The 26644-nt window shown below is 54.0% G+C and overlaps 4 protein-coding genes across 6 annotated transcripts; 2 read left to right on the forward strand and 2 right to left on the reverse strand.

The window, feature by feature from the left end:
* The first annotated feature begins 186 nt into the window (after window positions 1-186).
* On the forward strand, window positions 187-4101 carry LOC122376341 (annexin A13-like). The gene is made up of 2 exons (XM_043356159.1): window positions 187-383; window positions 2533-4101. Exon 2 carries the CDS (start codon window positions 2679-2681, stop codon window positions 3666-3668), a length of 990 nt encoding a protein of 329 aa, XP_043212094.1. The 5' UTR covers window positions 187-383; window positions 2533-2678; the 3' UTR covers window positions 3669-4101.
* A 2066-nt stretch (window positions 4102-6167) lies between these two features.
* LOC122376338 (BLOC-1-related complex subunit 5-like) lies at window positions 6168-25306 on the reverse strand. Of its 2 annotated transcripts, none has more exons than XM_043356155.1 (6): window positions 24948-25306; window positions 21263-21407; window positions 9526-9702; window positions 8979-9130; window positions 8409-8597; window positions 6168-7352 (listed from the first exon to the last, which is right to left on the reverse strand). In XM_043356155.1, exons 3-6 carry the CDS (start codon window positions 9680-9682, stop codon window positions 7137-7139), a joined length of 714 nt encoding a protein of 237 aa, XP_043212090.1. In that variant the 5' UTR covers window positions 9683-9702; window positions 21263-21407; window positions 24948-25306; the 3' UTR covers window positions 6168-7136. The 2 variants fall into 2 exon arrangements, with proteins under 2 accessions (XP_043212090.1, XP_043212091.1); XM_043356156.1 differs by lacking the exon at window positions 24948-25306 and adding an exon at window positions 21953-21973.
* LOC122376337 lies at window positions 11182-24067 on the forward strand. Of its 2 annotated transcripts, none has more exons than XM_043356153.1 (9): window positions 11182-11241; window positions 11468-13225; window positions 13458-13622; window positions 15716-15873; window positions 21385-21493; window positions 21976-22190; window positions 22450-22585; window positions 22818-22979; window positions 23458-24067. In XM_043356153.1, the coding sequence occupies exons 2-9, from the start codon at window positions 12364-12366 to the stop codon at window positions 23592-23594; spliced, it is 1944 nt and encodes a 647-aa protein (XP_043212088.1). In that variant the 5' UTR covers window positions 11182-11241; window positions 11468-12363; the 3' UTR covers window positions 23595-24067. The 2 variants fall into 2 exon arrangements, with proteins under 2 accessions (XP_043212088.1, XP_043212089.1); XM_043356154.1 differs by having other exon boundaries at window positions 11191-11230.
* LOC122376336 (semaphorin-5B-like) lies at window positions 16006-20403 on the reverse strand. Its single transcript, XM_043356152.1, has one exon. The coding sequence runs from the start codon at window positions 20065-20067 to the stop codon at window positions 16774-16776; it is 3294 nt and encodes a 1097-aa protein (XP_043212087.1). The 5' UTR covers window positions 20068-20403; the 3' UTR covers window positions 16006-16773.
* Window positions 25307-26644: the final 1338 nt, after the last annotated feature.

Genomic DNA, 26644 nt, shown 5'->3' on the forward strand with positions numbered 1-26644 from the left:
TACAACGTCAAAATACTTATTCCAATTTCCACCATGAAACCACCACTATGTTACTTGCTTACAGAACCGTGCGCACAGTGCGCGCAGTTTTATCGTGACGTCAGAGGGTGCTTCCTCAGTGGCGCCCCCTTGCGGGGAACGCGTGCAAAAAGTCCAGCTCTTAGGCATGTCCTACCCGCCCCACTTACCGGTGGTATTCTCAGCAGGCTGCGGACCGGGCTGGGCGGTCGGCGCGCCCCAGCCCAGCAGGCCGAGGGTGCGGGCCAGCAGACCGGCCTGTGCCGCTGGTGGTACGGTGCTGGTCCCAGCGGCCACCGCGGCGGTGATCAGCAGCGGTAGCAGGAACCGAGCGGCCAGCATGGTGGCTGGGGAAACGCAGAATGGTAAGACAGACTGGGGTAGTAGGATTGATTGTCACATAATCCCTGTCGGCTGTGGCGGGAAAAAACGCTTTCTTACTCATGCAATTTAACAGTTCGCAAGATCTTGACTTATCGACTATTGTCTACTCACACAGAACGGGCTGCCTGAAGTGAAGCAGTTTTTTGTTTGAGTTGAAGCTAAATAATTTGTATGTTGTCTAAACAACATTGCAAATTAAATGTCACCTGAGGTGCACCCATTTTAGCTTTTACGACCTGACTCCACAAAGTAATCGGTACATATTACGTCGCAGTAGTGTCCAAACTGTAGCAATCTGTTCAATGCCTCGCGTGCCACGCTGTAGGCACACACGGTACTTTCCCGTTGTCGGTACTCAACGCGCCAATGATCCCTACACGCGACTGCAAATGCGTTGTTGCAGAGCCAGTCCTCACCTGACACGAGGCGACGAGTCGACGCTGCCGAACTCAGTCTCTTTTTGCGCCCTTCAGACTCCCAACAAGCGCAGGCCAGATAAGCTTGAACTCTTATATCCCGAGCTATCCGAGACAGTCGCACACGGTCCACTGTCCAGAGTCACCAATGGGCTATACTCGGTAGATACCTGGAGACCCGGCACGCGCGTCCCGCTCCCAAAACACGCCCGCCGCCCACCGCCGTCGGCTGGCGACTGAAGCCAGCTGAGCGTGACCCAGCTGACCTCGACCCGCCGCGGGTCAAGGTCAGCCGGCCGGGCCAGACGGGAGCGCGTCCCACCCCGCCCCGCTCGACCAGCTGCCGACGGCAGGTCTGTGGTGGAATAGAGTGCCCACTGGAAATGGCGATAGTCTGATCCCTTCACCGTCCAGTGACGAGTTTACGGCTTTGAAGTTCAGCTCCAACTCCAGATGCTTCCAATATAACAAAGTCATAAGTGGATGTTAATATCCATTCAAGTTTAAAGTAATTCACTGGAATTCCAAAACCGGTCCGTTCCACAAATGTCACACGTTTCCATAGAATTATTGTTGCCAGACGGAGGTGCAAATTTAAACTTTTGAAATTAAATTGGCACCCGTAATCTGGCTCGACGTTTGTTTCGCGACTTCCATTAGTAACGGTAGCTACATGCACAACACAAAATACCAAGCTCTACCCTCAGCGCGATCATGCAGCGGCACCGCCTATTGACTTTCAATTGCCAGCGGCGCCTTGCTTTGACCATCGACCAGGGACGAGCAAGGCGCTCCCAGTCGATATCTGGAGTGTCAAAACAGTGGCGCAGACACACCCCGACAACTGCAGAGACTGCTCGGTAATTTGGCTGGTAACCGTCCAATGAGGTGGTGTTTTGGAACAGTTCACGCTGTGCACGCGCTTCACGCCTGAACATTCCACGGCAGATCGCACCAGATTTTTCGGTGTGATTGCCTCATCGTTCTGATTCTAACGATACGTTATCATGGCCTGTGAAGACACGTGTGAAAATTTTTGACCAATTAAGTCAATTTTTGTGCTTTATCAAACGAGCGCAAATTGTATGGCTACAGATTACAGCGCACAATATCTTGCATTCCAATTAAAAGCTTTGCACGTTCATCAGAACCGCTTAGACGAGTAATAAAATATACAGACCGTTTAAAACATTCAACCTGTAAGAAGTCAGACATAATTATGACATACCTACAGCTATTTTTGTGTATGATTTTTTTTTTCCTTGAGCTCTACTCTAATGACCCTTGAAAGTCCACCGATCCCATCTTCCCGCCGCGGCCGGTCCGGTCGCCGTAAGTATTGAGGAGGGGCCCGACCACTGTCTGTGTCCACCGGTCGCCATGCCGCCAGTCGTCAGTGCCGCTTCTACGAGTGGCCCCGACGTCGGCGTCGGCGGCGGGAGTCGGCCGGCCGTGCCGCAGTCCGACGGGCGAGCCCCCTCGACACCCGGGTCGTACGGTATTGGTGGGGAGTCAGTGCAGAGCTGTGGGTAGAGCTGCAGAGCTGTGAACGGGACGAGAGCGAACTGAAGAGAATAGGAGGATGTCACAAGATAGGTCGATGTGACTAGATATAAGACTGTGAAGTGACTAGATATATGGCTGTGAAGTGTGCAAGAAGTGAGGTGAGAAAACGGCCGACAATAGCGTCTAAGTGGTGACTTCTGGTTTGCAGTGCTTCGCTTCGCTCAGACGTCCAGCAACAGCTCCACCAACAAGGGCGCTCGGAGCTTAAGCTTATCCTGGGAACGTCTGAACTTCACCAAAGAAGTATCCACCTTCGGCAGCTGGAGGAGCCCGTGACCTTCCCCAGCCCTCGCAATGCCGCGGGGCAGTGACAGCTCCGGTCGTCGGATCAGAGCGCCACGCGGCACCATCCGACCACACCCGGGCTTTGACGAGGAAGCCGCGCTGGCCCAGGTGCGCACCCTGTACCGAGCCCTGCAGAGACCCGTCGACACGGCAGCGGTTATCAGCGTGCTCACCAAGTACACGCTACACGAGCGGAAATATGTGGAGGACGTGTATAACGTGCAGCATGAGCCAAAACTACAGCATGCGCTGCGAGCCGCCTTCTCATACAACGCTCAGGCGACGCTGCTAGCGCTGCTGCAGTGGCAAAACCAGTTCCTGGCGGCCGCCGCGCGTCGTGCTCTCGTCGCGAGACCCACCGACAAGGCTACTCTGATCGAGCTGTTCTGTGGCCAGTCACAGGACGAGCTGCGAGACATGGTGCGCACCTACGACCGGCTTCACAGCCGGCCTCTGCAGGCAGAGCTGCGCGCGCAGCTCAACGGAGAGCTGCGGCAGCTGGCACTGGCTCTGACCGCGCTGAACCGAGACCAGTCAGCGTCGCCGGGAGACAACGCCGCCAGAGAGCTGGCCGGTCGGCTGGCGGCGGCCGGACAGGGCCGAGATGTCGAGATGTTCATCAGCGTCTTCAGCACGGCCGGCTACCCGCTGCTGCGGCGCGCCTTCGAGCTCCTCCCGGAGGTCAACCCTAGCCATGCGGACATACAGACTGTGATCCGGGCCAGCTTTGGCGGCGATATCCGCACCGGCCTGCTGGCCGTGGCCCAGTGTGTGGCTGACCAGCCGGGCTACTTTGCCGAGCGCCTGTATCGCGCCATGCGCGGGCTCGGCACTGACGACACGGCACTCATCCGGATCCTGGTCTCCCGGGCGGAGAATGATCTGCAGAATATCAAGGACGCCTACCACCAGCGCTACGGCAAGAGCCTGGCGGCTGCCGTGGAAGACGATACGTCCGGCACCTACTGGCACTGTCTGAGGGCCATCATCAAACCGTAGTCCTACCGACCTTTAATCAGGGCCATCATCAAACACTCGACGCCGGTGGCAGCTCGTGAGCTCGTGATGCTCGTAGTTTGTACTTGTGATAGTTTGTGAAATATGCATAGTGTGGTGTGAATGAGCACCCAGTAAACATGCCGATGTCGGCCCGACGTCGGCCGACGTCGGGGTGACGTCGGCAACTCGGCATCGGCATGCCGACGTCGGCCCGACGTCGGTCCAACCTCGGCACGACGTCGGTTGGATGTCGGATATGCCCGCATGTACCGACGTCCAGCCGAGGTCCAGCCGACGTCGGGCCGACGTCGGACCGAGATCAATTGCTGAGGTCCAGCCGACGTCGGGCCGACGTCGGGGCGACGTCGGACCGACATCGGCCGAGGTTTCGACCGTTAAAATACTGTAAAATACATGTTTCATGTCTCTTAAAGAGCTTCTATATTCAAAATATCCTCAGGAAACTCAAATCTTCCTCCACGCCGCAACCCCCTGATCCGGACTGGACGGGAAACTTTATCCCATTTGGGATTGCCCGTAAGCCCAGCTCGCCCGTAGCCGGGTGCGGTGAGTGCTTGGGGGCTGCTCGGCCTATGCTTTGGTCAGGCTCAGCCCCGGCAACTCACCAGGGCCGGGCCCAGTTCGTATAGAAAGGCCAGTCGGCAAGTGTCACTTTGCCAAAGTGCCACTTATCAAAGGGACACTTTGGGAAACGTTGGTGCAGGTGTGTAAGAGTGGCTATATGAATCCATTGTGGGGTCGCCCTTTCCAATAAGTGTCACGTAACAGCAATGGGACCAGGGACTCTATATGAACTGGACCAAGGGTGCTCGCCAAGAAGACCAATGTCTCCATCCTATCATCCTTCCGGCTCTGAAATGGTCTTATCAGACCGAAAGGGCATAACCCAACAAAACAAACTAAAATTGCTATCTGGCTGCGTGGTGTAGTAGTTAGCGCACTGTCCTGTTCAAATGACACTGGGTTCGAATCCCATCGCCGGATGATGCTTTTGGAGTGTTGTCCCAGTAAACATGCCGACGTCGGCGACTGGGGGGGCTCGAATCCCGCCGCCGGTTGATATTTTTGGCGCGTTGTCCCAATAAACATGCCGACGTCGGCCCCGTCGGTCCAACAACAAACGATCTCGTCAACCTCGGCAAACGACCTCGGCCCGACGTCGGCTCGACGTCGGCTGGACTTCGGCTGGACGTCGGAACATGCGGGCATATCCGACGTCCAGCCGATGTCGGGCCGAGGTTGAACCGACGTTGGGCCGACGTCGGGCCGAGCCTCGGCCCGACGTCGGGCCGACGTCGGCATGTTTACTGGGCAAGCTGAAGACCTAACTTCATTGTCGATTGCTGACTTTCCTAAATGGGCCAGCGTGGTTGAACAGGCCACTCAAGACAAAGAAAAGCAGTCAAAATGAGTTTTGATGTTACTACTTACTACCCAGAGTTGTCTTCAACGAGTGTCAAGGACATTTGAGTGCTAAGGTCAAGCTCTTCTAAGGTCGATATAATTCCACGAATTCCACGACAATGGTCATGTATGACGTTTCCCGCCTACCATGCCCCGGATTTCCAACACCTGGCGCATCTATAACCACTATCGATGCTCGCAATCTGGTAACGACCCCAGTAACCAGGTGTTCACAGAACGCCAAGGCAAGGTGTTTGTCCCTGATGTCGGAGGGCCGGTAAAATATTCACCACACGGTCGGACGAAAGTCCGGTATTTAGCACAGTGGTATTAGCGTTATGTGGCCGACAATAATATGTTAGCCAACAATGTTGTATAAGTCTAGCCAATGTACTGCTGTTGGGCCGTCGGGACCCTTTGGTGGGCTCAGTCGACTCTACGGAGCTCTTGCAACAACTGCGTACACACTACATCAGATTGCCCGTTGGCGCAGTTGGTCACTTGGATCAATAGAAGTGCAGTCTTGCACTACGAGCTAGCTCAGTCGAAATGACTTTATGGCGACTGGTGAGTGACGAGCATTGGGTCTTTTTGAAACTGGCTGTGACCCGGGGGCATAATTTATCAACTGTTTGATTGCACGCAGCTCCTTCAGTGCTAAGAAGGCAGATCAATAGCCAAACTTGGGTCATTTGTCTTGCCATTGTAATTGCCACCTAAAAGGCAGCCCAAAATTACTGCACACTGACGCCAGCCATTCGGCAACCGTGTTCGTTATGCCAGGGGTGATATGACGCACGCGAGAAACTGCCAAAATTACCGGTGGCACGCGCAGGCATCCATTGAAAGGAAAATAAGTGGAAAATAACAGCTAGTGCTTTTAGTTTGTGCTAATTATTGAGCATTGGCGTTCCATAAGTACATTGCGAAATTTACAGTGCGAAATTTACCTGCAGTGAACAATTCAGATATCTATGAAATAATAGCTCGGATATCTAGGAAGTAATTCATCAATGTGACGTGATACATGGGATACATCGATACAGTCCATGGCTACTCAGATAAAGTCAGCAATAAATAGTTCAGCAAGATATTGTATTGCTCGTGAAACCTGCATGCAATCAGATAGCACCCAGTTTATAAGTAGAATAGCGACCCTCTACAGAGAGGCAATAAATACATAAGCAGAGGCAGACGCTTAAAATGACTTAACGAGACATCGTGCACCACGTGCCCTACAATTGTGACGCCGTCATTAACTCAACATTCATGAAAGACTGGATAATTCTAATAATGCGACCTCAGTTGCGACCGTTGTGTCATTTCAATTCTAATTTGACTGACTGTTCCCAATGCAATGGCTGTCCATTCCTAATGCAGGCGGTAGCTTCAGAAATCAAATTAATATCTCAGGATAGGTCATTTTGTGAGTTGTTTGAGGCCAGAGTTCATCTTCAGCGTAAATAACATGCCCAGGATGTTTGACGTTCAAGGAAACACATGCACCATGAAGCGAACAATAATACACAATAGACTTAATCACGCTAAATACATAATTGCACTGGATGAATAATAGTTCACAATGGAATTGGAGCCTCAATCAACCGATTTTAGCCGTCAGTTCATTCGTCCAGCACTCGGTATCACCACGGATATGGTGCCCTTACATGTTCCCAGTGTTTTATCCCACTTCGGGGTCATACCTGCACTGATATGGCACAGTAGTACACACCTTCCCCGGGGGTAGCCGCGTATCCAGGGTCTGTACTCACTGCGTCTCCGAGATACGCGCACCGTCTCTCGTTTGGCGTAAAGGTGGGGTGTCCATCGTGGGCACTGACGGGCAGTTTAAAACGTTCAGTCGGCTATCGGTAGCCACCAGTAGCACCAAGATCATTAGCAAGCTGTCTCCAGCATCCCCAGAACATACCAGCAGTTGTCACCAGCAGTGGTCACCAGCAGCCACCAGCAGATCAGCCGTGGTCGCCCTGTGTCGGCGGGCGGGCCGGGGCGGTCTCAGTCCGCCCAGGACCCCCGTTCCGCTCAGCCGGTGGTCCATGTGAAGGGCGGCAGCCGGTGCGACTCTGGCAGCTGTCGGTTCAGCTCGGCCAGCTGCCGGGTGGTGTCCTCCAGGAGCCGGTGGCAGCGCTGCACAGAGTGGGCCACCTCGCCCACCTTCTGGAGTCGCTCGGCGTGCCGCGCGAACGCCTTCTGTCGGTCAGTGACCGTGGCCAGCAGCGCCGCCGACTGCTGATCCAGCTGCGGGACACACACCGCAAACTCCAGAGACTCGGACACACAACACAGCGACTGCTGGTCCAGCTGTGAGGGACACACACCGGCGACTGTACAGACAGACACACAACACGAACTTTTGGAGATTCAGACACACAGCTGACAGAATAGCCGCGACTGTGGAGAGACTTTTGACACACAGAGCACAGACAATACCGACTGTTGGTTCAGCTGCCGGGACACATACACCAGCGAAGCGACTCAATACTTTCAGAAAGACTTCAAACATAGAAATACCGGTTGCTGATTCAACTACTGTAACACAAATACTATAGACTTCAAATAATACAACATAAAACTGATAAAAACTTAAAATCGCTAAAATAAGTCTTAAAATTATATTTCGTTTACCTTTTTTCTTCAGGCCACATAATAAACCATCGTAGCATTAAGTAAATAATTAGCTAGTTTTCGGAGGCAATATAGGCAGGAGGCAAATGCAATCGCGGATAGGGAGCTATACATACAACATTCACTAGCCGAGCTTTCAGTGTATAAGGATAAACATTCTTAAGAATATTAACCACCACGCCATGTTTTCCACACTGCCGCGCAGCGCCCTAAGGAATTGCAAGCTTTGTCGACAGGACACTCGAATCACGACGTAGAAAACAGTTATCAAGTCGGACAGGATCGATATGAGTTATGACGTGTGCGGTAGCCACAAACAAAGTTAGTGCACGCCCACGCTGCCACAGAACGAAAATAGACGAGCTGTTGTGGCAAGGCGAAGGCAGACACCGGAACAAAACAAGGTTTGACGTATAATTTCAGGAACGATCAGTGCTGGACTGGCACAAATTATGGCCGAAATAAAATATACGCTTACAGTACTATCGGCTCCAAATATTCAAAATCATTCAAAATCAGAACATGACCAACGTGTGTAATAAGCTTATGTGATGAGCTCTTCAGCCAGGAATCAGTGGAAAGGTTTTATAATAAAAAATCACTCTGCTTTCTACCGGGCCATGACCATCTCCGCCCGCTACCACCCACAGTGCGCACTGCGCCGCTTACCTTGCCGATGGCGGCGGTGATTTCGGCCTGTTTAGCTGCGGTGCGGTCCGCGTTGGCGGCTAGGTGTCGCTGCAGTCGCGCCGCCAGGTGTCGCACGGCGACCGAGTCCAGTCGGTCCAGCACGTCCGGGTCCCGGGAGCCCGGGTAGGTGAGGGCACCCCGCATCACCGGCAGGAACGTGGGGATCAGCTGTTGAAAAAAGGTTATGAGAGTGAGGTGAGAGCAGGCACCGGCATAGACTGACACATCTGATCATAGCAGACAGCGACGGATCCATGATGATGAATGTCAGATATGTTTAGTGTTTACATTTTCCGACGTGATTTGGAAATGTCGGAGTCGGTGCAGCATCGTTTTCGCTTGTAAAATGTTTTGGCAATGCTCGGTGCAAGTACACAGAATGAATAGCGAGAGTGGACCCAGCAAAGGAATGAGCTGGCATATATCCTAAAACTATTCAAAGAACGCCAAAACCATCGGCATAATAACACATTGCATCAATATTCAATACCCGAACTGATAGCACCCCAACCCCTCGCCCTCGCCAGCCGCCTGAGACAGTCTCCTCACCCGTAGCCGGCGCAGGTCGGGGTCCTCCTCCTGGGCACCGTGCGCCGGTGACGCCGCCTGTTTCACCACCACAATCTCCTTAGGAAGAGCCGGCTGACGGGCTCGTGATCTGCCCGGGCGCAGTCGGCGTCCGGCATGACGAGGCGACTCGGCTGGCGGCGGGGACGGGGCAGCGTGGTCATTATTCAGCAGGTCATTGAGGGTGAGAGTAAATGTGAAGAACTATCACGGAGGCACTTTAAAGCACACTGAGGTGAGCAAGAAGAGGTAAGGTGATTATGATAACTATGAAGAAGATAAATGACAAGACAAGTGTTAGGAGTGACAATGTTCAATTGACTGTCTAATATGATGGCATAAAATTTATGTAGTAGGTACAAAATACATTCAAGACACGATCGCAGCAGATATAATCAAGCTAACATCAACAATGTCTGCTATTCAGTATTCGCACACATAGGGTTCATGTGCCATTGTTTGTTGCTTGTTAGCAAACACAAATAATTCACACATCTACCATTATAAGCCACCCATTCTCCACACACACCTTCTCCGATGGGCAGATTATGCGTGTAGGAGACGTAGGGCACCTCGCCATCCGAACAGACGCTGTTCTGTGGCGAGAGGGGCGTCTCGGCGGCTCGCACCCGGTCTGCCCGGCCGCCGCCCGCCGACCCTCCTGCCGTGCTCTGCTCGGAGCCCATGGTAGACTGCCACCGGCCGCCTGTCGACACAGGGAGGACGGGGCTTAGAGAGAGTCGGAGAGCGAGTAGGGTCGTGTGAGGCGGACAGAAAACGCCGGAAAGAGTTTGGAAGAGCTGTAAAATATTCGGTAAAGCGTAAACAGCATACACAGTCAAAAGTAGGCCGTCTTTCGGACTGGTGTACAATCTAATCTCATAGAATGCTGACACTGTCAATCGACGAATCTGAAAGATTCTCCAGAACCGTCCGCACGCCTGGGGCCAGGAAACACCGACCCCCGAGCCTGCCGGTGTCACCGAGCCCGGGATCTGGCCCATCCAGGAGCATTCGCTGTGACCGGAACCCGCCGAGTGCGCGGCGTCATGGTTTCTCCCGGGCACGATAACCCCTTCCGAGGCGGCCGCGACTCGACCCCATCTTCATCGGTCACGAAGGCTCCATAATCTGCACGGGTCGGCAGCCACGCGTGTCTAACCCGCGCCTAAACAGCGCCCCGAGGCCGGGGCGGGTGGGGGCACCGCTATGGGGCGGAGTCGGAAGCTGGGATGGGCGACAAGTGTCTCTGTGTCCGAGAGGAGAGACTTTTGACCAGTCCAACGAAAGCTGCATGAGAATAGGACGGGGGGGGGGGGTGATGCTAAAAATAGTGCAGCATGGGGTTCTTTGTTCTGGTCTTTTCTATTATATGATGCAACGATGATGAGATTAAACAGAAACTTGCTGACAGACTTACATCCTGAGTCTACTACAGCGCACGCTTCGCATCCCGCACAACCCGTAATGAGCTCCCCATGGATAAAGTCTTCACTCAACTGGACAACTCTGGGGCCGGTGTTACGGTCTGGTTGGCCCGAACAGCCCACAGTGGACAGAACACATTCGACAGCGGACAGTAGACAGCTAACAGTGGAAAGCGGACCCGACAACCATTCTCTACCAGAGATGGCATCGGCACAATAACCGACTCGGAAGTGCGCTCGTGAATAGAGGAGCGGAGTCGTAATAGTGACGTCCTAAGCTAATTTACAATCAGACGTCATGGCATTACACGCTCTGCGGTTCTAGGATATTCGCCTAACAACAGCGGATGAACTTCCCGTTGACAACCGGCCGCAGGAAGGATAGGGAAACTCACGATTCATGCCCATCGTCACGCGAGCGACATGACTGAATAAACAAGGATATTGGAGAAATTCGAAAAGGATAATTAGACGCGTTTGGTTGAGTATGACGCAATAAAGGCTCTATATTATGTATAGAGGGGCACACACAAGACGGAAATGAATAGCTCACGTGATGCGTTAACCCTCAATGGCCCACGCAGCTCATTATGACGAAAGGGAGGAGTTTCCCTATATCGTTACATCGAATTAATACATACTTTACGGTGCGTTCACTGGAGATTAACCGTGCGTTAATTCGAAGGTAGCCGTGCACCAATTTAAATTGGTGCACGCGCGTGCAGTGATGACTTTCTCGACTGAAGTTTTTACCGGAAGGGTCATTGACTTTATTCTAAGATTTCCCATAAAGGGCCCTTTTTAGTGGCATGGACTAGGTTTAATTTTAATTTAAATTCGCACCGTTAAGCATGTATTAATTAGTTTAACACATGGTTTCCGTGCATAAATGGTTTCAACGCACTCGTGGATGGAATGGAGCACTTGTGCGTTAATGCACTCGTTTCACTCGTGCATTAACACACTCGTGCTCCAATCCATCCACGTCGTGCGTTAAAACCATTCACACACGGGAAACCATGTGTTAATATATATTATATCGAGGATCGGCATGGAGCTGGAGTCTGGAGATGCTGATTTGAACGAAGACATCTCGATCCATTTTCGGGCCCTCTGAGAATGGACATTGGACAAGTTGACTAATGTGGTGAAAAAGACATAAGATGCAGACAGCACAAGCATTTTAAGACAATATTTATAGATTCTCACTCCGTAGTTTTCACAAATATATTATCATAATTAATACGCAATCTCTTCACTTATCCAGCTGAACAAAGTGGCCAATCTCCTTTCATTCACTACCTCGAAACCATAACCCGTCCCAACAATGACATAGAAAACACCCGAGCTGGCACATCTGCTTATGCCGCTCGGCGCCCGGGATAAGATTATCTGCCGCGAAGAAAGTTCCACGGTGGCTGGCGGTCGGTTTTCACTCCTCGGTCGGGTCGCAGGGGTGGTCAGCGCTCGTGACGAGGCGGCCCGTGCACGGCCCGTGACCGGCGCCTGCGGCACGGGCGATGGCAGAGGCAGGCAGGCAGCAGTGTCGTGGATGAGCTCGGAGCAGTAACGCCAGAGCGGAGTGGAGGCGGAGACGTGCGCCGGTGTGAGTGTGAGCTAGCGGACGTAGCGAGAGGCTACGGGGCGACTGGGCTGTGCTAAGCTTAGCAGACGTGTGCTGACGTGCTCGACGGACAACGGAATCGTTGAATTCTATAGGAAATCGGTGAGACGCGAGCCTGACGAATCCAACACCGAAAACGGCGAGTGGTGCGCCCGATTGCTACTTCGCCAAGCCGCGGTTTCTAACCTTCAGAACGCGTCCACGCTCAGAGCAGCGACCTGTCGCAGCCGTCGGTCCACTACATCTCCACTCCGACCGGCAGAGCAGCTCGCGCCGGGTCAGGGAGAGCCATGGTCCCCAGCTCCGCCGGCCGGCGATGGCGATAGCAGGGCGGTGCAGAGTCCCGCTCCTGCTGTCCTTCCAGCTGACCCTCCTGCTGACCGCGGCGACCGTCAGCGGCCTCCCTGAGTGGCACTACCAGCGTCATGTGGACATGTACCGCGCCCGGTACCACCAGCGGACCACAACCGCACCGTGGTCGGACACGGACGGATTCCGTGGGATCTCCAGGTATGACCTGCCGCAGCGCAGCATCACACCACCGCACCTCAGTAGCGGCCCGTCGGAGACGAGCGTCGGACAGAATCACCGCTACAGCGCTCCACAGGGATCAAAGCGATGGAAGCCACACGAGAGCAGGGCCAGGTGGCGGCGGCAGCGACCGCACCCATCCCACCAGCGGCATTACCACGAGCGGAGTCCTGCTCACTACATACGAGACCAGCAGGCCTCCAGCAGTCGTCGGGCTGACACACAGCCCGTGTGGCTGGATGACACTTCCTCCAGCAATCGCCGGGCAGACGCGGAACCCGTGTGGCTGGAGGACACTGCCCCGTCCCAGGACAGCGAGCCTGCACGACAGTACCTTCAGAGACCGCATAGCGCCGCGGAGAGCGCTGGAGCTCAGCACAGCCGTCTGCTCAATGGCGAGATCTCGGTGGAAATCGGCCAGAGTAGTCGGAATTTTAGTGTCAGAGACGGTGTGGTGGTCGGAGCTGAGCATGTAAAACTGTGGCGAATCGGCGGCGGCGACACCGCGGAACTCAGTGAGAAAGGCGGGCGGCTGTGGTCCAACAATGGAACGGCATTATTTAGACGAGATGACTTTAGTGATGGTGGAGTGATAAGCAATGAAATCGGCGATTTCAGCTCGCAAAAGGAAAAGGAGCCAAAATTTTGTGAGTGCCTGTAATGTACCATGTCCCATTGAGAAAAGAGAATGACCAATTTAATGAGTGATAGCTTTCATACATTGCTGTCCTTCGCCACGTAACGCGCTCTTTCATAATGGTCTACTCTGGGCTACTGCTACTGCTAGTGATTGTCTGAGATGTAGTCAGATAAGATGCGGCCCAATACCAATCTCATCGCCATTGACTCGCCCCACCCCATCCCGCCCGTTACCGCCAGTTTTCCCTCTCTTCACGATAATTCGGTTCCCGAACGAGCCGTGCTCGAGCGACCAGCAGGACGGTTTCACGGCCTCGGGCACCTGCTTCCTGCCAAACGAGTGTGCCGGCAACGGCGGCCTGGCGCGCGGCTCCTGCGCCCTCGGCTTCGGCGTGTGCTGCGTATGTGAGTAAAGCTATACCGACACTGGGGCCAGTGCAGAGCGTTCTGACTCACCAGTCGTCAATCCACTGGGGCGCGGTTGCGGGGTAGCACCTGACCTGACCTGTAGCACGACCATTAGCGTCGCCACGGGGGGGGGGCAAGCGGGGCAGCTTGCCCCCCCAACCTCGGACCGGGCACCCCCTGAGATCGATACAGATCCGATGAGATTTTGGAGTCGGGAAAAAATGGGGGTACCTTTCTGAGAATGCCTGTGAGGTCAGACTCGGTTTGAGCGTGCAGTTCAAACCAGAGTCTGACTCGCAGTCGCCAAAATCTTCAAGACTCCGAGTCCAGACTCGGAAATGTCAATGCTGTGATTCATTACATGTTCCTAGTTCGTTCTTTATTACATTTTACAGCTGATTTTCATAAGTTTTGGAGTGCTGACACAATTTTCGTTCAAAGCGTGAAACGAAATTTTCGGGGCCTTTCTCAACTCGTCAAATGTCTGCGACAGGCTCAAGTACCTACCGTACAAGTGTCGCAGGGCTCATGAGCTTGCTTTAAACAAAGGCTCCTAAGGAGCTCCAGTGAGCCCTAAAGAAGCTTTCAGAGGGCCCAAACCGGCCTCTGAAAGTCCCACTGGTGTTCATGTTCTCTGAGGGCCCATACAGGGATCTTTGAGCCTTCGAGCATTTCTGAGAACCTTAACTGGCCTCTGATAGTTCAGCCAAATTTTTGAGGCGACAGACTTTGCCAACCCCAAGCCGGCATCTGAGGGGTCACAGCCCACGTGTCCCTCTGAGGTCCGCAACACATGTTTATTATGTCCCTACGTAGGGTCCTTAGGGATTCGACACAGACCCCGAGGGTTCACACTGCTATCCGAGGGCTCCAGGGCCTAGTCTCTTAGCGCCCGCCGCCCACACTGCTTCTGAGGGCCCCACCTTGGGCTCGGAAAGCCCTAAAGCACCACGTACACGTAAATATTTGAGGTGACCCACGTCGATCTCCGGGATCCTAAGCAGGCTTCTGAGAGTCAGCACTGACCCTGAGTGGCCTGAAATGGCCTGGAAGTCACAAACCTATCTCTACGGGATCCCTTGCCGCTATGCCGTGCGTAACTTTTGGTTCCGTTTAACAGTTTTTGTTCGCGTTTGCAGCGCTTCCCTTCACACGAAAAACGAGAAACTTTTGTTCACACTCGAGTGAACAAAACACTTCATCTCACTGAAGCAAAGATGAATTACTTCCGAATTCCGATTCACACTTCCGACATTCACTCTCCGCCGAATGCCCAACTTAGCTACGATCGGCGGCTGGGATAAGTCCTATGCATTTCACGTAAAACCTCTGCATGCATGCGTGAATGGAGGTTCTAGCAGGGTGATCCGATTAAATGGAGCGTTTTTCACCTCTTAATGGGTAATGATCATGAGCGTCGAGCGTCTGCACAGGGGCCCTCTGCAGTGCGTCGGCAATCGCAGCCACTATAATTCTACCAGTCGTTTTGTTATGAAATTTCAAAATTTCGAATTTTTCTGTAAAAAATTACATGTCATAGCTAGAAGGAAACCTTTGTCACCATCGGATTCCTCGCACCATTGCGCGTCGAATGATATGTAAAACGAGTGAGTAAAGACTGGGGAAAGGCAAGTTTTGACACAAAAGTTGATTTTGCCCCCCCAACCGACAATCTCTGGCGACGCCTATGAGCACGACCTAACACCAACGGTTCCAGCCGGAAGCCGTGCAGAATTCGTTTGACTTCATCAATGACTTTGGAAAACTTCGAAGAGTCCCAAATGTTTTACTCCAAAAGATGCATGGTATTCCCAGTCTATTGTTGAATCAGGCACGTGTTTTTCATGCTTGCGTGAATTTCAACCCTGCACCGGTAAACGCGTCACCCAGTTGTTCACGGCTGGCAGACAGGGTAGCGTGCGTGACCTAGCACCACACCCTAGTGCACTCAACACAATTTGCTGGCAACCACTGAAACGAAAACGAAGATTCTCTCTCTGTGAGGAAGATAGCATTAACTGGTGCTGAACACTGAAAGGCGATAAACACCTGTCCGTGACAATGCCCCGGCCGTCTCTCTCACTTCTCAGTTACGCTCTCCTGCGGAGGAACGACCGATAAGAATGGCACGTTCTTCGTCAACCCAGAGTACCCGAGCACCGGCACTACGGCACGGACGTGCTCCTTCAGCGTGAATAAAATCTCACCCGACGTCTCCCAGATTCGGCTGGATTTCGAGGAATTCACGGTGAGTGCAAAAGCTGCGTAAAAGATGACGATAGCGGCAGGTAATGATTCTTATTTGGTGCATCTACCCGAAAGCATAATTTGACCCAGATAATTCCTCGGCATAGACATCTCCATTGTATTCAGATTTGACGAGAAAGTCGAGTAAAAAACTCAAGCACAACCTATGAAGCGCGTGGTCAGACGTAAGCCAATAACCGGTAGTGCGGAACAGCATACATTCAGGCGTTTACTAGTGCTGCCATCTATGAACAAGTATGATAAGTGAGAGCCGCTGGGGAGTGATGGCTTTTGAGGAGAACTTGTAAGGGTAACAGAAAAAGTGCGGTGCAGGCCGGGTGTTACCGTCTAGCATAAATCCAAACGACGTGATGTTTATCATTTTCCAAATTCATTCAAAGTCATAAAGTGCAAGTGAGTCAACATACAATATACATACAGGGTTCGCGTTCGTTCCAGTTCGACAATGACACACATTCGCTCACCGGTCAGCTCAATTCAATGTCAGTTGTTATGGTAGGTGAGCTTAATGTTGACGCGTTATTATTATTATTTTTTCGTAAATGAAAGTAGGAATTCGCCAAAAGGCATTGAAATGTGGAACAGTCACGCATATTCTGCAAAACATCTCTTAAATTTAAAGTTATGTAGCACTAGCATAGTTTGCATATCACAAAGAATGATCATGATATTTACAATTTACATGGACAATGGACACCAAATCACTGATCTCAGAATCACATCACTATCGTCTACCAGTCATGAACAGATCATTTTCTAAACACATCATAAAAAGTGGTGACTGTTTCATCTCAATGCTACGCGATGCTGTCTATTCACCACGGCTCAGTTCTAAATTCCCGCCTCCGTCCGGTCCCATCCTCTGCCCGGTTCGTTCCCATCACTCGACGACCAGTTCCGGTCTCTCCTCCGTGATAGTGGACAGACCCTTGGCCAGGGTAGCCACCCCGCGCGCCTCCCTGGCCACCTTTCTCGCCCTGGCCCGCGCTGCGCGCGCTCTGCGCGGCCGGCGCCCTATAGCGATCGCCAGACTCCAGGCACCGCTCAGCCGGTCAGCCTGCTCGACGGAGGAGAGTACAGGACAGGCGGCCGGCGCCGGGACCGGGGCCGGCCCCGGAACTGACGGGAAGAACTCGGGGGCCGTCCCGGAGATGTAGTGCGGACTGGAGGGCACCGATCCGGTTCCGGAGCTGCGCCCGGAGCTCAGTCCGGAGCCGGAGCGGCCCACTAGGCGGCAGGTGAGGACGATCGCCATCACGGCGCCGGCGCAGAACGAGCCCACGGCGGCGGCCACGAACGGCAGGCCGGCGCTCGCCCAGCTGGCCGGCGGCGGCGGGGGCGGCGGCGGCCAGCAGAGCCGCCGCTGGGCCGCCGGGCCGGTGCAGTTGGAGGCGGGACACTCCCGGCGCCGCCACTGCAGCCCGTCCTCACAAGGCGTCCAGGAGCTCCACTGCTGCCAGCCGGCGCAGGAGGCGTCCCCACAGCTGCCCACCTGCACCTCGGCGCCGTCCCCGCAGTCGACGGCCGGCCGGCCCAGACTGTCGGCACAGCGGCGGCGGCGGCGGCGCTCCCCGCGGCCGCACCGGAGAGAACAGTCGCCCCAGTCGGTCCAGCAGCTCCAGCCGGCCGAGCACCGGTGAACGTTACACTCCTTCTCCTCTCGACTGGCGCCGGCGCAATCACGACCGCTCCCGAAACATCCCCGTGAGCGGTGCGTCACGCCGCCAGAACAGGGCAGCGAGCAGGGCGACCACGGGCCCCAGACGTCCCAGCCGGCGCCGGGACGGCCGTCCAGCAGGCGGCAGGTGCCGTTCGACGCGCACACCCGCCCCCTCGTGTTTACCTCGTGGGTCATCAGTCCTCTGCGGGCCACGGCCGCCCAGCAGCTGTAGCGGAACCGGCGCAGGACCATCTCCACGCCGCGGCCGCTGAGAACCCGGACGGCGGGCTCAGAGACGGCCTCCGACACCGGCAGACTGACCCACTCTGTCCAGGTCGAGTCCAACTGCAGCTCAGGACAAGGTGCGTCCGGACACGGCTCCACCTCACGGTCACAGCCAGGGCAGGGTGCGCCGCCGCGTGCCGGTAAGGGTGAGTCGCAGCGCCTCTGACGGCTGCGCAGGCTGGGCACCCCGCAGCTGGCTGAACACTCGCTCCACTCACTCCACGCCGACCAACCGCCGTCCACGGGCCCGGCCGGGCGCGGCACACACTCCTGCAGCGAGCAGAGCTGCTGCTGGGTGGCCGGGCCGCGGCAGTCGGGCCCGCCGCCCGACGGCGCCGGATCGGCACACACCCGGCGTCGGGAGCGCACCGCCAGGCCGCAGGAGGACGAGCAGGCGGACCAGGGCGTCCACTGGGACCAGCCGCCGGCCACCGCGCACCCGGCCACCTGGGCGGCGTCCCCGGGACACGAGCCGCCGCGGCACACCCGGCGCCGGCAGCGACAGGCCAGCGGCACGGCGTCGTGTCGCCCACACACCTCCCACGGCGACCAGGAGCTCCAGCCGGACAGGGGCGGCGCCGCCCGACCGCAGCCAGAGCTCACCGACTGGCCCCACACGCCGGTGTCTCCCCTGCCGCCGCCGTCACCGGCAGGAGGAGGTACGCACAGCCGGCCGTCCCAGCCGCAGTGCGGGTCACCGCCGGCCAGGCAGGCCTCCTCCGAGAGCCAGCGGTGACACCTGGCGGCCGGCAGACGAACCACCTCGGAGTCGGTACCGATGAAGACTGCTCGAGCGGCGTCATCAACCGCCAGACTGCGAACGGTGCTACGGTTAATCTCCAGCACCTCGAAAATATCATACTCGTCCAGTGTGCAGCCGCCGTCGGCCACCAGCCGCGTTTTGCGCAAGTGTCCCTCCTCCGACACGGTGAAGAGCAGAGTAGCAGTCTCTGTGCCGACCCGAACAGTGCGCACGGCCGCCAGTTTCCAGCGGTACTTGGTAGTCAGTGCCAGCGGCGGCCGGGACGGCCGAACCGACCCCGTCATACGGTGGAGCGGCTCGACTGGTGATGTTGGGTTTGAGCACTGACTTCCTGCGGCTTCTTGTTCGTCGAGGCCCGCCGGAGTGAGAAATCTTCCATCCAGCGCAGCGTCCACGTCGGTTAGATTATACCAACAGACGGCAGATCCAGCCAACTGCGCTGCCGACATCGCTACATACAGCGCTCCATCCCTCAGCTCAGCAGCGGTCGCGGTACGCAGCGCCGGGCTTCCGGTCTCTCCTTCGAGACGACACTCGAGCGTCACGGAACGAAAAGCTCTCCAGAGTCGGCCGCGGGCGGGCTGGTGCACGTCGGCGGCACACACCCGGACCACGGAGACTACAGAGCGGCCTTCATTGCAGCCGCGGCCCGCCTCGTTCATCACAACATACACTTCTTCGCCATTAGCCAGTACAGCGACCGGTCGGGGAGCCGCCATCCACTCGGCATCGTGCGGAGCGCTGCGCACGGTAGCTGTACCCGCCCCCGTCAGCGTGCCCCAGACGGCCACATCCGCGCCGCCAAAGTCCGCCGGCGTGGCCGCTATCAGGTCTCCAGCCGCAGTCAGCAGTGACGCAGATGGATGGAGAGGCGAGTATGGCACAGCACCCAGCCCAGAGAACGGGCGCTGGGTCCGACTGAGCGCTCCGACCCGGCGCCAGGCGCACACTGGAGCGAAGGCGTTGGTGGCGCAGGCGAGCACGCGTTGACCGTTCACGTGCAGTGCCGTGATGAAATTGGCGCAGAGCGACTCGGACTGTCCTTTGAGCCGGCAGTGGCGGCGGTCCAGCGGGTCGGCCGGCCAGCGCGTCAGCTCCAGCGGCGCCAGCTCGGCGGCTGAGAGACGGACCAGCGCGTCCCGCCCGCCGGCAAGCAGCTGGGAGTGGGCTGGGTCCAGCAGCAGTGAGCTCCAGTTCCCACCTCCCGGCAGACGGAACACACGACCGCCGTGGTGCAGCGTCCCGGCGGAGGATGAATTCTGGAGCCGTGTAAAACGGTCCAGCGCTGCCGATGTTTGGTGCTGAGGCGCCCGCTGAGTTTGGTTTGTTAGCTGACCGGACGATGAGCCGCTCCATGCCGCCGAGGAGTAACTGTCGGCTGGCAGTGTGACCTGACCGGTCACTGTGCAGCCCAACAGGCCAGCCAGCAGCAGTGCGGCCGCCGGGAGCCGCCAAAAGCGCTCCATCACTGAGAGCCGACACCAGACCGTTGTCCTGTGAGCGCCGGCCGGCACCGCACTCGATACTGCAGCCACCGTCTTTCAACGCCAGTTCAATAAGCCTGTAGCAATAGTTGTGAGTCCAACACACTCTGACCACCCCACGGGCAGTTTCTACTTCACTGGAATCACTGTCATCAGGCCGTAAAATCACTGCTGTTCCGAATCGACGATTGCAGACCGCACGCTTCACTCGAAGCAGTTCAGCAGCACCGTGAACACAGAGCGCTCCCGAGGTTTGGTTCCTGATCGTCTCCCCCACACTGCGACCCGTCCGCGGCGGCGCTGACTACTATCTCCGACCCGGCTCTATCTCGTCTCCGTCCGTCTCTGACCACCACTGACTGCACCAGACGACTCGCCGCCCTCCCCTCCGCCGCCGTCTGGCGAAACCCGATCCCCGGCCGACCCCCGCACCGCGCCAGATGTGTGCACTTGTTCGGCGATCCGCTCATCCCCAAATCGGCCGTAAGGAGCGCCCATTCACAGGTTTGAACCCTTTACTAAACGCAACCAGTAACGAAACGAACTTGGAGGAAACGCCAGAAACATGCAACACACACAGACACCTAAAGTGGCTATCCTCAATACATTGAGACGTCAAGCCCCGCAAAAATCGCGATTGCTGACTGGGCCACTGCACCGTGGGAAGCTGCCCGTTTATCGAGTAACAACGTCCGACCGACAGGGGAGGCTCAGTGGGTGACTGAGTGAGCGGGAGACCGCGGGGGAGCGGTTGGCCGGGCGACATGTGGTGAGTGCTCGCGACTGTGACCCACTCAGCTTGGGAACCCTCAGTGGCATAACACGGAAAGGGGAGGGTGGGACGTTCAGACTTGGATAGCAGGAACAGCACAGCGGAAACAACTACCTACTGCTATCGTAAAAATTGAATGATTAAGACGTTGTTGCGTTCAGTGTGTTCGTGTGTTGTGAGTTCGTGAAGCGTTCGTAAAAAAAGATGATCGGTACCAAAAATGACGATATGTCTCATATTTGCTATCATAATAGCAGCGCAATCTCCATTGCAGGTAACAAATCCTGACTTAAACCCATCAGCAGTTGGCAATCTTACGCAGGTAATCATGTTAACATTGCGACTCTTTCACGCATTTCAAAGTGTTCGCTACTCACTCAGCTACGAGGTAAATGTCCGACTTACCTCAGTTACAGCCGTTCCAGCCGTCACCTGTCCGCCAATGTGGTTGATTCTGGATTCTGCTCACCAGTGCAGCGCTATTGCTCTGATTCTGATCTGATCACCGGTGTGCCTTCTCCCGACAGCTGGCGGGTCCGACGGAGGGCTCCTGTAACACGGACACGTTCAGTGTCAGCGGACAGAACACCAACGCGCCGGTGCCGACCCTGTGCGGCCAGAACACCGGACAGCACGGTCAGTGCCGGGCGGTGTCGGTCGTCACCACGGCACTCAGCCCCCCGGCACTTCCCCTCCCCCCGGGTCCCTCGCCAGTCGCTACGTCCCACCACAGAGCCAATACGGCTCCTGTCCCCTAACAGCGGAACTCAATCACCGCCCTGCTGGGAAACCGTTAGCCTCAGAGGGAAACTATGTCAGTCGGTAAAAACACTCAAGCTCAATTACGAATCACCAGCGATTGAGTTCAGTTCATGATACGCCGAGACGAGACAGTGTTGCCTCTCAAAAGAAACTGCACCGAATGTCATTGTAAACATGCATTCCTACGACTGCCACATTATGGAAAATCAAGTGCCAATTTCACAGTAGGTACATAGTTGAACGTCCGTCTAATTATGCAAACAGTCGCTGAGTGGCAAGTATTAGTCCTGTCTAGTCCAGAGTTCCTGTGTAGAGTCCCACCGATCACTGTACTCGTATTTCTCCTTTGCCCGCAGTGTTTGTGGAGGTGGGTGAGCAGAGCGGCCCGCTGCAGCTGCGCGTGGTGACCGGAGCGGGCGGCTCGGAGCGCCGGTGGCGTATCCGTGTCACGCAGCTGACCCGTCGCTCGGAGGGCGCCGCGCCACCCAACTGTCTGCAGTACCACACCGGCCAGCTGGGGAGCATCGAGAGCTTCAACTACCCGGCCGTGGGCGACGACAGCGGGTATCTGGTGAGCACGGCCACAGCCGCAGCGGAGTGGGGAGACGGCCGGCTGGTCTGCGGGACAGTGACCGCGGTTCTTAAACAGCCCGTCTCGCTGTGAAGATGCAGAGACAAGATTCGATGACAAAGTAATAACTTCATTTTTACTTCACTTTTTCGCATAATGCACATGGCGCAGAGCACGATTGCATCGTGTTTCACTTGTGCCTCCTACGTAATAAGAAGAGAAAAGCCTGACACAAGAATGTGTCATTTCTCTTTTGCAGAATCAGCTCAACTACATGATCTGCATACGGAAAGAGTCTGGATTCTGCAGCATCACCTATGGCGTCGATCGGTTCGATCAGTTCAGCAACGCAGAACGGTTCGAAATCTTCAACGTCAGAATCTCTGTGATAAACGGTAAGTATTTCACCCACTCTTCTCTCGAGCCGCAGAACCATACGTTGTGGACAAATAGAGTAAATGGATCCAAGAGTGTGTGAATAAGCCTCAGAGGCACGGGCAGGGATGCAAAAACGCAAAGGCATGGATTCAAAGGGCAGCCACAGAATGGGAAAGCTCGCCTCCTAGCGTGATATCCCCAAGCCACGTCTGATATGTCATTACCAGTCGGTGATTTTTCTGCGCGCAGGTGTGACTGTGGTGCGATCGACCGTGCCTCCCGGCCAGGCGGGCGTGGGGCCGGTCCAGTGTCCCGACGACTACCTGCTGCTCAGCGCTGACCGGCTGTGTGGAGACAGACTCAACGACGGCACCGTCAACAGCCAGCTGACGCAGAACGCTGACGTCACCGGTGAGCCCCAGAACACTGTGACGTCACACTCACACACCGGGCGGGCGGACAAGGCAGGTGGAAAACTGCAGATGAATTATGATGAGCCGGCGAGCCCCATTAGTGTTCCAGCGCCCACAACTATTGTCGGCCTGATGACCTCAGTTGGGGTTTTCGGCACCAGTACCTAAACAAATTGCTTTTTTCGCCGGTCATCGAGATGTTTCAATGCATTCCGTTTCCGAGTATGGAAGTCCATGTTCAATTACAAGAAGTCAGGAAACCTCCATGATAAATCACGAATCATTTGCTTGATATCAAGATCATCTACCTCAGACAACTAGCGCCTAATGACCAGATGCCACTTACTATTCCAACGGTCACAACAAACTAATTGGAATGCAAACTGACGTGTCACAATACGCAAACGTGAGAGCTACCACAGAGTCCTCAGTCCCTGCAGCTGCTCCCGTCTGACCAACCCCTCTCGCTCCCACAGACGCCACTGGAGGTCAGTTCACGGTCAAGTTCGTCACCAACGAGTCGACCGTCGGGCGCGGATTCAAGCTGTACTTCCGACAGAACCCGTGCAGGACACAGAGAACGTACACCGTCGCCACAGTCGCCGGGAGGTGAAGTGGCTGGAAAACGCTCGTCCCAGACATTTGCGGACAACGCAGTGGTAGTGCCACCTGAAAATGCGGGAAATGTTCGGAAAAACGACGAATTTCCTAAACTGAGGCATAAAGAGCGGTAGTGTAAATGTTGCTATGACTGGATACTGAATGTATACATTGTGACGAACGAGTGTGGCCGCACCAGTGCGCAGCAGCAGCCAAAAGTCAGCACCACCCAACACCCTGCCTCCACCAAGGGTATAAAGACACTGAAGTTTCAAAAGAGGCTGCTCAGTTGCCTCACTTGGTGTTGGAAAATTAGGAACCAAAGGGTGAAAATCAAAATGCTGCTAGAAAGTGAAATGACTGATGCTTGTAACTAAGTTTTATTTATTTGACAGTGTACCTACATGACATGCTATTGGTGATATTGTAAAAAAGCAACCATGATATTGTATGTTGATTGTTGCAAATACACCTATTAGATACTGATCTGCATTTGTACATCGGAGTCCCACTGCCCACATAACAAATGACTGTCTTACTGATGTAAGACAGTCATTTGTGATGTCAGAAATGTCATCAGAAATGTCTTACTGATGTATATGTGTTGCCCCCAGAACAACATTTACAGAATGCAGAGCTGTCAGCCCAGGTATTTGTCAGGCAAGGACAAGGGACAGGTGGATGAGGGACTAACAGGATGGGGTGAGAGATGGATGGACAAGGAACTGGTGGGCTGGGATTGGCTGGGATGAAGGAATTAATTGCAGGCTGAGATATGAGGCAGATTGGCATGCTGACATGCCCTAGAACTGGCGAGTTATGACTAGACTTGCCCTGAAATCCGGCCAACTGGATGTCAAACAAACCTCTTTCTCTGGGCTCTGACACGTGAGATTTGTCAACTGGGGACTGAGGGTTGAGTTGAGGATGAAATGACAACCCTCTGACAGCCACATACAGCCAGTTCCCAACTTTGTCCAGCTAAAGCCTGCCACCAAGCACCAACTGTAACCATACTAGTCAAGAGCCATATCAACATTAACCACCTGTCCTGCTTCAGCCCCTAGCTGGATGCAGCCACAAGATGTGTGCTTTCACTACACCATATGGGATTGGCTGTCAGACTTCTCCAAGCAATTGCAACCTTGCATTAGCAGTACCTGACCTTACCTTACATTCTGTACTCTTAAGACATTATTTTGACCTAATGTGGAAAAAGTATTACGAACACCGAGTTGTGCCAACAAAAATTTGTCCTGCAACCTTGTCTTGCAATTGCAATGCAATGAGCAGTGGGTACAAGCTCAATTTTCCTAATTTTTCCCAGCCTCAGCCTTGTCAGTGTGCAAGCTGATGAGTAACCCACCTTCAAAGCTGAAATGCGAAATCCGTCTTGAAAGGCACGGATTTGCTTGAGGCAATGTTCCAGGCATGAAATAAAATACCATGAATCCAGCAAATTTGTGTTATCAGACACTAAACCAAAACCCCTTTCAGCATGCAAATCTCTTATTTGATAAAAATCGAATAATTGAAAGATCGCGGAACACAGTCCATCTATCGATCATCTCAATGGTCATCTAGGAATCTTGCTAGGAATCCGCGAACTTAGGAATCCTTGGAATTATGTGGGAATTATCATCTCATGATTAGTTCCTAAACAACATTTTAAATTGCGTCACTAGTAATAGCAAAATATACTTCTTGCTCAGAACTTTGAAAATAAAATTGTTGGTGTATGAATTTCAAATATTGACCGAATTAGACACAAAAAAGATTTCTTTCAAATTTGTTGAGAAATTGATTTAAACTTACAAAAATAGCTAGGAACGCTAACTAGTTTGAATCTGAATCACAAAGCCGAAGACGTCATCAAAATTACATATTTCTCAGACGTTTCTGACTCCTAAATGTACGGAAACATCGTAAGCTTTCTGTTCGCAAGGCAACATTTTTCGATATTCTGTGTGCGCAAGCCAAAAAGCACCAATAGGTGTCCTAGACCGGGACATTCGCAGGGTTTTTGAGCAGGAAGTAAACGGAAGTACAAGGATCAACATTGATCAGCTGGGTTGCACCAAGGGTTGCACGGGTTGCACAAAGGTTGCACTGTAAATATTTGAAAGTGTTTCCTAGATATTTCAACCTCAAATCTCTTTCCAAGTGTGTGCAATAAGGTGGGACTCTATACATTTTTAATGTGAAAATGTTGAGTCGATTGGCCGAAATGACTTGATCGGCTTGATGCTCCTTATTTTTGTGAAAATCGCCTCTTGCACCCTGGGCTTCAAAATGAATGAGAACCACACCATATTGTCAAAAAAGGTACCACAACATAGAAAAATGCGATTCTAGGACAAATCTTCGTATGGCATTTCTTCGTCGCGCAATTCTTCGTCCGCATTTCTTCGTCCGCAAATCTTCGTCGGCGCATTTATTCGTGTCGCATTACTTCGTCTCGCATTTCTTCGTAGGTGCAAAAATTCGTAGCGCATTTCTTCGTATCCGCATTTCTTCGTCGGCGCATTTCTTCGTCAAGCATTTTTTCGTCCACGCATTTCTTCGTCTACGCAAATCTTCGTCCGCATTTCTTCGTCCACGCAAATCTTCGTCTGCGCAAATCTTCGTCCGCAAATCTTCGTCCCCGCAAATCTTCGTCCGCAAATCTTCGTCCGCATTTTTTCGTCCACGCATTTCTTCGTCTACGCAAATCTTCGTCCGCATTTCTTCGTCCACGCAAATCTTCGTCCCCGCAAATCTTCGTCCGCAAATCTTCGTCCGCAAATCTTCGTCCGCAAATCTTCGTCCGCAAATTTTCGTCCGCATTTTTCGTCCACGCATTTCTTCGTCCAACCAAATCTTCGTCCGCATATCTTCGTCCGCAAACCTTTGTCTGCGCTTTCTTCGTCTCCGCAAACATTCGTCCACAAATTTGGTTCAATAAAACCATGAAGAAATATCAGACAGTCAAGTGAATGACGAATTTAATGCAAGGAATGGATGATCGAAACTTTTGAAGACAGGTAGATGAGGTCAGTCAGGTGAAGCTATTGTATTTGGGAG

Source organism: Amphibalanus amphitrite, unplaced genomic scaffold (assembly GCF_019059575.1).
Source record: "Amphibalanus amphitrite isolate SeventyFive unplaced genomic scaffold, NRLGWU_Aamphi_draft 002104F_arrow, whole genome shotgun sequence".
Lineage (NCBI taxonomy): Eukaryota > Metazoa > Arthropoda > Thecostraca > Balanomorpha > Balanidae > Amphibalanus > Amphibalanus amphitrite.